This window comes from Staurois parvus, unplaced genomic scaffold, assembly GCF_062004578.1.
Source record: "Staurois parvus isolate SC_StPar_1 unplaced genomic scaffold, SC_StPar_1.0 ptg000520l, whole genome shotgun sequence".
NCBI lineage: Eukaryota > Metazoa > Chordata > Amphibia > Anura > Ranidae > Staurois > Staurois parvus.
Window position 1 is genome coordinate 568,753 of NW_028318316.1, and position 12,093 is coordinate 580,845.

General features: G+C 42.3%; 1 protein-coding gene across 6 annotated transcripts in view; it reads right to left on the reverse strand.

Annotated features, from left to right (window-relative positions):
• The window catches only part of LTBP1 (latent transforming growth factor beta binding protein 1), a 496,680-nt gene that overhangs the window by 108,433 nt on the left and 376,154 nt on the right, over positions 1 to 12,093 (reverse strand). For all 6 annotated transcript variants that reach the window (XM_089690181.1, XM_089690179.1, XM_089690180.1 and 3 more), the window contains one exon: positions 1,415 to 1,582. In XM_089690181.1, coding sequence (XP_089546307.1) covers positions 1,415 to 1,582 — 168 coding nt within the window. The remainder of the gene's footprint in view (positions 1 to 1,414; positions 1,583 to 12,093) is intronic.

Below are 12,093 nucleotides of genomic sequence, written 5' to 3' on the forward strand. Positions count from 1 at the left end.
CCTTTGCCCCCCTACCCCTGCAGTAGTGTTTTGTACTCCCCCCCAAAGCAGTGTCCTCTGCCTCCCTTCACACCACACTCCCCCCCCACTGTTGTATGCCCCCCCCCCAGTAGTGTCCTGTACCCTCCCTCCGCAAAGCAGTGTCCTCTGCCCCCCCTTCACATCACCCCCCCCCCAACTGTGTAGTGTCCCCTACTCTGCCCCATAGCAGTTTCTCTGCCCCCCACAAAGTGTCCTCTGCCTCTCCATCCCCCAAAGCAGTGTTCCCTGTCCTTTTCTCATCAAGATCCCCCCCCCCACTGTACTTTACTCTGCCCCCCCCTCCAACAGTGTCTCCTAAGCCTTCCCCCCAGTATCTTTTAAGTCCGCATTCCCACAGAGTCTCCTGTGTCCCTCCTCCCACAGTGTCTTCTAAGCCCCCACCCCATGCCCCCCTCCCACGGTGTCTTCTGTGTCCCCCCACCCACAGAGTCTCCTGTGTTCCCCCTCCCACAGTGTCTCCTAAGCCCCCCCCCAAAGAGTCTCCTTTGCCCCCCCCACTGTGTCTCCTATGCCCCCCCCCGCTCTGCCTGTAACATGAGAGCAGCGGAGGAAGAACCGCGGTCACGACTGACCTGTCGGCTCCCCATGGTCGACCAATCGATCGCAATCATTGGGTTGCCAACCCCCACTCTAAACCAAGAAAACAGTTAAGGTCCAGTAATGCATAAAAGCTTTTCTCTGGGTAAGCTGTGTTTTCAGTTAGAGTGAAATAGTGACAGAGATGAGCAAAAAGAGTTTATAATTAAAAAACAATTCTTTTTTGCACATGATTTCAAGACTTCACCTTATTCAGCAAGCTAAATATTAATATTCATTTAGCAAATTAATATTCTAAACTATTTTAGTAAATCAGCCCAATAAGTGCCAGGTGCTGACTGCACAATGCCTACAAGGTAAAACCTGATACTTCATATTTTTAATGGCTTATCTTACGTTTTCAGTCCTTTAAAGACAGAACTATACCTGACAGCTCTTTGTGCTTTCATGCGTTAATGACTTTGCTGGGATGTATTAAAGTCTTTTTATTTAACCTAAAAAAATATTTTAATGTAAAATTTAAAATAAATGCGACCAGGAGCAATATTTCTTTTCCATCTTCCCTCCACTGAAAATCATGGCGTATGCTTATTTTAGGTGGGTAGAACTACTTGACTTATTGAATGATTTCATGATTTAATTACTATTATATTCTTGGTAAAAAGGGGTATAAGGCTATTATAAACTGGTCATATCAATCTATACTCCCAAAACTGATTTTATTAAATTAATTTTACCTTTGTAGAAACATAGAACTAATGAGTAAAGATGGTCCCAAAACAGTTTAATACTCGGATAATATTGTCAAAACAAAAGCATCAAATCTTAGACTTACCAGTTCCAAGTACAGGGCACTTTTCACAGTTGGGTCCCCAGGCTTTGCCCACACTGCAACAGCAGAGCTGCCTAGTAAGTTGCACAGACAGAGGATGCATGCATTGCTTTGTAGTGCTCACAAGTCGGTAACATGGCCCCTTCTCCTCAGACACTAAAGGATTATCAGCTGTGGGAAGGAGGATAAATGAAAATTAATGGGGAGATCCACTCCATATTTCCGAAACAGTTTAGATATTATTCTCGCAGATACTAAGCAACAGCAGATTATCTACTGGCATGCTGCTTATACTGGCATGCTACTTATACCAAACCATGACCATATTTTTGTACCCGTCATATAGGTATCTCAACCCTAATAGTGGGTACATGAGCCTGAGAAGTGGAACACCACTTTACTCACTTATTAAAGTGGCACCAAGGACCTTATTTTGTGTTGCTGCATAAAGACTAATATTCCAATATTTCATTGCTGTTCAGGCCACCCAATCAAATAAAAAAATCACAAAAAGTTAAATTGAAGATTAAGGATAAGTCTCTCCATCATGAGAAAAGTGTTGGAAGAACTCAGAGCCAGAAAGAAGATTGAGTTGGCTTTTCCATCCATGGCCACCAAATTTATTACAGCCTTTCTATGCAGTCATCAGGGGCAGGCAGTGTATTGTAGAGTGGGAGAAAAATAGTGTTTATGTTTCAAGATGGTTCATTGGGAATAACAGACTACCCCCCTCATCTTGCTGCTGCCTACCCCTCTTGGGACACAGGTCCCAGGAGACTGATGGACCATTCAAGGGGCATAGTGGACAGCTGGATGTGAAGCTGCAAGGAGTCACAGACGGCTCCCCACAGGTAAGATGCCAAGCGATGGATCCTGGAAAAGGTAAGTGTGTGTTTTTTGAAAGTCAGCAGTTAGAGTAGTTGTAGCTGCTGACTTTTTATTTTTGTTTACATAATGAAGAACCTATTTCATTTGCAACAATGATTCCATAGACAAATACAGATCATTGTTGAACTGCGAATTTCCATGGCTGCAAGTTTGAATACAACAGGCAAAGACTATGGGGTTGATTTACTAAAGGTAGCAAATAGACTATTCACTTTGCAAGGGAATTTTCCCTTAGCTAATTGAATGTGGAGAAAATTCACTTTGTAAAGAATGACATGCAAAGTAGATCTTTGAACATCATTATATGATGAAAGTCGAAAGAGCTAAGTTAAGGGAACCTTCCTTTGCAAAATGCAAATTCTCTTTCAAAGTGAACAGCCTATTTAGTAAATCAACCCCAATGCCTCCAGAACTATTACAGGTCTTGTGTTATCCATTTACAGCATAAATTACTGGGGTCTACTATGTAATAACAATATTAACCTCAACTCAGGTGTACACATGCAGACGATTAATCCCAGCAATTCTCTTATTCTAGGGCCAGTGCTGGTGCGGAAGTTCAACTTCTATTTTTTTAACACTGTTATCTGTACAACTAAATTCCCAGCTTAAACAACCTGCAGTAACTAGTACTACAATCTGCTACTCAATTTTACAATTCATATACTTTACAGTACAGACAGTATCGTTGCACTAGAAATGCTACATCATCCTCTGGTTACGTCATGGCTGTGGCTAGCTTGAGCCAGCAACCCAACAGTAAAATGGTCACCAGAAACAGAAAAACAATTTCTGAGTTAATGTATTCTGTATTTGAACAAAATTCCCAAGCAGCAGTGGCAAAAGAAAAAAAAAACATTAATTTAACCTGAACTCCAAGCAGATATTAAAATAAAATAATCAAATAATGCATATATGTATGTATTAAACTCATTAATGAAAAAAAAAAAATATATACAAAAGATATAACTAAACATATATATTTTAAGCACAGCTAGTATAAGAAGCTAAATTTGACTTCAGCCTATAATCCCCATGCCTTGTCAATGTCTCGATTTATGTAGACCATTCAAACATTGATAAGTGCATGCATATAAAACTATGATTGTTCTATTCTGGAAGCAAATTAAATGACTTATGTATTTATTCTTTTTAGATTCAACAAAAATTTTCCATCCTTGTCCTTCAATTTTTTTTCGCTCACTCTGATCGAAACCGATTGTTGAATCTTCCCCTTTAACTTTTAGATAATTGAATGAACATTCTCAAAACAGAAATGTTCTATTTAAATGATACAGGTGTAAGGGCCAGTTCATACCAGGAATCGCACAGGAACAGGAACACTTAAAGTGGAGCTCCACCTAAAGTTCTGCTTCAAGCCTTTGTCCCCCGCTTCCCATTAAGGACTGGCACCTTTTTGGAGCGGGGGGGGGGGGGGGCAATTTAGCGATCGGAAGCAGAAGTTGTCCTCCCCCCTCCCTTCCCGCAGTCTTCTGGGACACGTGATAGGTCCCAGAAGCCTACAGGAGCCATTCACAAAGCGCAGCGCTTCTCGCGCATGTGCAGTGGGCACTCGGCTGTGAAGCCGCAAGCTGTCACAGCCAGGTGCCCATACTGAAGATGCCGGCGCCAGGGAGAGAAGACAGCCGGTGAAACCAGTGGTGGTGAAGGTACTACTGGACCGAGGGGCAGGTAGGTGGCTGTATTTTAAAAGTCAGCAGCTACAGTTTTTCTTATTTTTTTTTAAGGTGGAACTCCACTTTAAAGTGGTAGTAAACGTGAGAAAAATAAAACAAAAACTCTCCCTGCAAGGCAATGTTATAATGTGCTATATAGATGGCATACTAGCACATTATTTATTTATTTCAGGTACTTAAATAGCGCCGTCAATTTACGCAGCGCTTTTACATATATTTTGTACATTCACATCAGTCAATAACCCTCAAGGGGTGTACATTATGAAAGACTTAACTTTAAACTAAGCCCTCCAGCAGCGTGCTGTAACCATCTTTACCCGGTATTCCTTCCAGGTTCAAGAGCTCCAGCCATCTGACTGGCTGAGCTGTGATGATATGACTCCTGCACATGGCACAGTGCTCTAAAGGAATGGCATGGGTATGCGGTCTTCCTTCTGGGTTGCGGTCACTAGACTGGCCAAGCCTCGATGACGTCACTCCCACAACACAGCTCTGAAGGAACGGCACGTGTTGGTGACAACACTGGGTGCTGCTCACTAGAATATCTCTTAAACGGTGCACATTTAGGAGATATTCATTTTACCTACAGGTAAGCTTTATTATAAGGGTACCTGTAGGTAAAAATAAAAAAGTTTACTACCACTTTAAGATTGACATCTACTGAAGATCACAACAGCGATGTGGAAAACGAGCACAGAATACGGGTTTTCTACACTGCATTCTGGTGTGAAGGGCCCTATCTCAAGAAAGAGAGATTGGCAAATCACTATAAAGGCTGGGATGGTTCAAGGAAAAAATGTTATCTAGGACAGATGGTATAAAAAGGAACAATGCTAGAAAACACTGGGGGTTATTTACTAAAACTGGGAAGTACAACATTTGGTGCAGTTCTGCATGAAAACCAATCAGCTTCCAGGATTTATTGGCAAAGCTTAATTCAACAAGCTGAAGACAGAAGCTGATTGGCTACCATGCACAGCTGCACGAGATCCTGGGTGCACCAGTTTTAGTAAGTCTCCCCCACTGTACTAAAGGTAATACTATGTAGAACGAATTTTACAAAGTTCTCTTCACTTGTTTATTGGCATCACACTAGTTGCTTGTTAAGGGGTAATATTTCAGCCTTCCTGCCTGTGGTACATATTTCTGATCGTAGAATGCGTGAAACAGCCTGGCAGAGGGATCCAGGACTTCAGGCGAAGGCAAGGTGCCAGTCTCACTTCATGAGACAGCAAAGTGATGCTGAGGTCTGCCAGCCATAATACATTATAAACTACACATTTCAGTTCCAACTTATGGAAGTGAAAAAGACTAAATAAACATGACAGGGAGGATATTTTTTTATAAGCCCAATAAAAAGAAAGACATTGTCAGTTATCCTGTCATGACGGCTCCCTCAGCCTTAGTACAAAGCAGCCCTGCTGTCCGACATTGTGACATTTAAAAAGGGTGTGCATTTTAATTCCATTTATTTTGAATTGTGGATTGATTGGGCTGTGATGTGAAAGGGTGGACTTGGATTTCTATATATAACGTGGTGTTGGAGGTTACAGCTCCTGACAGTATTAAACCCCAAAACATACATTTATTATATTTCAACTTACCAATTCTCGTGATGTGATGTCTGAATTAGTTTTCTTTTCAGACTGTCATTCTTTATTTTCACCTATTAATCTGAGCTGTAAGTCTTTTGTTTTTCAACAGAACAAACTGTCCTGCAGATGTAGCAGTTAGAGGGTTGAACCAAAACATTTACCACTGGTAGGGGTGCTTAAAAGGATCAGCTTTTCTTTATGTAAAATTTTTATCCCAAAAGAAAAAATCTGTTTGCTGTAACTGCTTTAAAAGTGTTAGCAGAAGTTTGACTTCAATTTGTTTAGTGTATTTAACTCTTCAAGTGCATCTAACACGATTCTGCCCCTAGATTAATAATGCTACTTGCCAGATCAGACTAAAAAAAAAAAACCTATGCAGCCAGATCTGATTGGTAAGGTGCAATATAGTACATTTGTGGTTTGGGACTTATTTTGGTTTTAAAGGCTTTATCATTTTCTGCATTAAGTAAAAAACCTTCTGTGTTCTGCTCCCCCCACAGCCTCCCTAAACATTTACCTGATACCTGAGCTCAATCTTGATCCAGCGCTGTGCCTCTCTGCTTTCTCTCTCTCTATCCTCACTAGACATGGACGCAGCAGTTGGAGCCATTGGCTCCTGTTGCTGTCAATCACATCCTGTGAGGAGACCGCGGGGTGCCGGGCTGAGCCTTGCCGTGTGTATCAATAGGCACACAGAGTGCAGCTCGGGATTGAGCTTGTATGAGTGTCCCCATAGAGATTATGCTAGGGCACTTGGAAGAATGGAGGAGCCAGGTGTGTTGGCGGGGAGCCTCAGAGAATTGGGGCCGCTCTGTGCTAAACCACTGCACAGAGCAGGTAAGTATGATATGTTTATTTACAAAAAGCCTTTAGAATCACTTTAATACTGCTTTAAAGCGTTAAGAAAGGCAAATGTTTTAATTTAAATAACAAACATGTTATACTCACCTGCTCTGTGCAATGGTATTGCACAGAGTGGGCCCCAAACCTCCTCTTCTGCGGTCCCCCTCCAGCACAGTCCACTCCTCCTCTTCTGTGTCTGCCCCCATAGCAAGTAGTACTACTTGCAGGTGTTGCAGGCTTGATCCTGGAGGGGCTCGACCCTGCCCCCTTACACCCGCTGCTGCCTCCACGTTAAGTAAGGAGAGAGAGAGCAGTGCAGCTGGTCTCGGTCATAGCACTGGATCAAGATCAAGCTCAGGTAAGTATGTGGGGGGAGGTCATCATGGAAGGTTTATTACCTAAATGCAGAGAAAGCACTAAGGTAAAAACCCTTTTGCCTCTTTCACACTGGCGTTCCGATCAGGTCCACCTGTCAGTTTTTCAGGCAGACCTGAGCAAAATGCATTTCTGTTGACAGGCACATGTAAATGGACTTGTATCAGTTTACGCCCCCCCCCCCCCCCCCCCCAAGGGTCTGATCCGGTCAACTAAAAAAAACAGAAGGATTACTGTCCTCTTACTTTTTTTTACGGATCGGAACGGGGTGTAGTCGGATATAAATGAACAGAAGAGTCCTTTTTCTCCTGGCCACCCACAGAGCAGAGCGGACTGTGTCCGTGTCCGCTCTGAAGAAAATGAGACCTCTCATCTGCCCCACTCCGTTCGGATCTGCCCCATGTGAAAGGGGATTAGCCTTTAAAACCACTTTAAGGATTCCAGGAACCTGAATCGGATGGAGCAATCGTTTTTTTGACTAGCTTAAGAAAATGAAGCTAACCATGTATAGCCAGCTTCAGGTGAACCTACATTCACTATTAAACACAATAATGAGCGGGTGAATTTAAAAAATTGAATTAAAAGGTTTTTTGCTAGCATAACCTCAGTGAACATTCACTTCCAAGTTAAAGTGGCAATTGTTTAAAATTAAAATAATAAACATGTTATACTCACCTACTCTGGTATTGCACTGAGCATCCCCAAACGTCTTCTTAGGTCCCCCGCCGGTGATCTAGGCTCCTCCTCTTCTGTGTCTGCCCCCACAACAATTGCTTGCTATGGGTGCAGACATGTGGGCTCGATCCTGAGTCTGATGCTCTCAGCCAACCTTGTGAGAGTGGAGAGAAAGAAGAGACCACAGAGGTGCACAGTCCTGGATCAGTACAGGACTCAGGTAAGTATTTTGGGGGTAAGGGCAGGGTTGCCGTTAGAAACCACGGAGCCCCATACATCCAACCTGACAGGGCCCCCCAGAAAAAAACTCACCAGTTTTCTATGCTTCCGTTACCAATCACTCATTGTCTTCATTCAGGATATGAAGGGCCTGGTAAATGTGGCATATATACTGGACCCTTTCCCCCACTCTTTGTCTTGAAGGATCCAATTGTGTGCTTGCAGCTGCCAGTAAATGGGAGAGGAGGGAAGCTGGCAGAACTGCTGCGGTGGGGGCACACAGGGGGGTATGGGCAGCAGGGGGAAATGTATGGCGCACAGGGAGGGTGATGGGTGCAGTGGGGAAGGGGGCAGTTACTGGAACCGATCCCCTGTATGGCTCTCTGCAACAGCTGTACAGGTAATTGGTTCAGTAATCCCCCCCCCCCCACGTGGATGCTGATCACCCTTCCTGCCCACTTCAGATTCACCCAAGCTGCCTGGGCCCTCCTGATGGTCTGGGCCCCATACAGTAGGACTGGTGGTACCCCGTTATCCACAGCCCTGGGTAAGGGCACAGGGAATGCATTGGGTAAAAATGTTGTTCCTTCCCAACCCCTTTAAGGGTCCTTACTCCTTTGGTAATTTGCATCTAGCAGGCTACATCTAGAAAGGCAGAAAATTATCAACAGTAATGCCAATAAGAGCAATCACAGAAGCAGATGGCAATATTTATGAACATATACTGCATGTTAAAAACATAGCTGTAAGTGTTTGATCAACCATTAGCAATCTGTTCAAAAGTATTACTCAGATTACGGTGCTCTGGTAATTTGGAAAACAATGGCTGCGCCAAGGTGAAACAATACAACACTATTTAAATATCAGACAGTTGGTTACATTATACAATGCTTTTAACCTATTAATAATGTCCTGATCTATAAAACAGAGAACACAGACTTGTACTAATTTAGGCACTCGCTTTATTTAAATGCAACAGATGTTTCAAACACGCACTTATGTGCTAGTGATATAAGCTACCTATGTTCTTAAACCATCAATCAAATGAAAATGAGCTTTGCTCTGAATAGTTAAAGTACACAGCTCTTTCACGACATAAATCCTCTGTATAGCAGGCTGCATATATCTCTTAAAATGTGGTATGCAGCGTAAATGTCTCTACTCCTCCTGGGAGAGAACGTCTTGCCTCTCTGACATTTTATCTGTTGGAGCCAAGTAGAAAGCACTCAACAGGCCAAAATAAACAGCAATGGTGGCTAAAAATTACCCCGTCTAGGGTTCATTATATATAGCAAAGTGGTATGCATGGGACACAAAATAATGCCTTAAGTAGACAGAGAATATTACTCCTACACATAGTCTGAATATAGAAATGCCTCCAGACAACTCCATAGCACTGCTAAGAACTAGAAACTTGAACAGTCACATTTCATATGTCACCACATTTCATTATCTAAGTTTAATTTATCTATTTATAAACCACTGATGTACATAAATATCTGTCTGGCTACCTACTATATCAGCTTGATAAATAATATCAATATTACACGACAAATAATGCATGTAATAGTATATCCATGGCCAAAATTTTTAGTCATTTGGAATTGATTGTGGAATGGTTAGAACAATTTTCTAAGAGGGGCTTAAACTTCCCCTTTAAGACCACTCCCAACTGTAGAATTGCCGCAATTCCAAATAGTGTGAAAATCGCAGAACATTGTGGTGCGTGTTTGGGTTATCTTTCAACGGCAAGAAACAAAGAAATTACTGATCCAGGCCGACAATCCACATCAAACCAAAACAGGTGCAGCCCCTGGCTCGCCACCACACACGTTGCAAAGGAAGAAGGGTTGGTCGCACACCGGAGGAATGATGAATGATAATGATAGATTTATTATTCCATAAAATACAAATAGCACGAGGACATATGCAGAGCTGTTAACACGTTTCACATGATCCAGTGCTTAATCATAAATAATTATGATTAAGCATGTGATCGTGTGAACCGCGTTAACAGCTCTGCATATGTCCTGGTGCGTGGTATTTGTATTTTATGGAATAATAAATCTTAGAAAAATACTTATAGGGCAGCCCATTAAAATGAATGGGCTGCCCTATGTGACATGCAGAATTGCTTGGAATCATCCTGTCAAAATCATGTAGCAGGAATTATTATTATTATACAGGATTTATATAGCGCCAACAGTTTGCTCAGCGCTTTACAATATAGTGGGAGACAATACAGCAACAATACAGTTCAATACAAGAGGAATTTGAAGGCCCTGCTCCTTGGAGCTTACAATCTAGGAGATGCTACATGAACGGGGCCCAAGAGAGAATCCTGTTGAATTTCTGAGACAGGAAATGAAGGGATATCTCCAAAACAAGATATCTCCTAGTCAAGACACAGCGGGGTAGATTTACTAAAACTGGTGTACTCAGAATCTGATGCAGCTGTGTATGGTAGCCAAGCAGCTTCTATAGTCAAGATATCATGCAAAAAGGTAGCAAGCGAGCGCATGATTCAAACGAAGCAGCTAGCATAAAAGGATGAATCGCTATATCCTCATTTTTTATTCCCGTTGTGGCTTGTTTATGCGAGCCATTTCCCTCAAGGTGGAACATATCAATTTTGACATTGTTTATCTATGGTGGAGAGGGACCATTGGAGCTATCCCTGTATGCTGTGAGAGGCCAGTGTTTGATGTCTGGTGTCTTCCCTGTATGCTGCGAATAAGCCAGTGGAGTTCTTTTCCTGGGTCCATACTTCCATCGCGGAGAATTTGGATATGATTTTATGCGCATTTATAATGCACTTCTGGTGAGTGCATTCATACAGCAATCCCTTAGCACGGAGTCAATTGCACGGATATTTAATGGACAGGGGCGGACTGACCAATTGGAAACTCGGGCACTGCCCGAGGGCCCGGGGTCAGTAGGGTGCCCCATGAGATGCCCCTGGTACCTTTTTCATAGGCTTTTTTGAGTTTGGGCAAGGACACAGGGGCCCCATGATCCCCTATTGCCCGGGGGCACCATGAGTTGTCAGTCTGCCCCTGTTCATGGAATATACTGGACTTTGTTCATTAATATTTACCTTGCATTATACCATATTCATGCTGGACTATTCACTATTGTCACCTTTATATATTTATATATGTCACTACCATCCTCGCTATTGCTTGGCGAGACACTTTATTGCATAGTGGTCACTTACTCTGTATAGCCACTTTCATTTATTGATCATATCATATAGCACTGCATCTTACATTTGAGCTTCTATAGTCAGCTTGTTCAAATAAGTTTTGACAAAACAACCTGGAAGTTTATTGGTTGCTATGCAGATTTGCACTAGATTTTGCACTCTCCAGTTTTAGTAAATATATCCCAGACAGTTTTAGTCATTCTACTCTATTCAGTATTAATGGAAACATTTTGTCTTTACATAACTTTAAAGTACATTTAAACCCTAACTAAATCTGATCTATGTTTTTAACCACTTGCTAACCGCGCTATAGCCAAATGAGGGCTACAGTACGGTTGTCCAGTTCTTGGACAATGTCATATGACGTCCTTCCGGAACGCGCCCTCCCACGCATCCCCAGTGGCGCACACAGGGCGATCTCCGTAATCGCCGTGTCCTACAAACACAGCTGATCACGTGATGAGGTAAAAGGCCAACAGCAGCCTTTTACCACGTGATCAGCTGTGTCCAATGACACAGCAGATCACGGAGTAAATACAGTTGCCAGTTATCGGCAGCACTTTCATCACGCTGTCATAGCGTGAGGAAACTACTGCCGATGACCGGCAGCTGTCACAGAGCAGATCGGCTGGCCATCTAGGCATCAATGACTTCAGCATACAAAAGGGTTAGGAAAAAATGGTTTGCATTTGAGATAAAGTTCCTTTTTACATTCTCAGGGGATGAAAATCAGTTCAGAAGAGGGTATGCTGGTTTTTCCAGACAAGCAAAGCAAACCTTCTCCATGAAATCAAAATGTAAATTAAAACATTTAATTCTAAATCGTTTCAAACTGTTTCACAAATGTATATAAAAAAGAAAAAACACGAAAGCCTATTTACTCAAGCTCTGACATTCTGGTCTTTGCTACATAATTTCTACTGCTTGGCTGCCAGGTGTTGAAAGGAAAAGTATACTGAAAAATGTTCCTGCATGAAATATCTGGAACAAAGAAAGATATATGATTTAAAAGTTTATGAGAAAATTGGGGTTTAAAACTGTCTTCTGTTTCAGTGTTTATCTATATGAATCTGAGCCAACCTAGTCCTCTGTACAATTATAGAATAACCCTTCCACAGCATGTCACAAACAGTATATCCTACATATATTTGAGGATAGAGAAATAAGGCAGGAAAAGGGACAGGA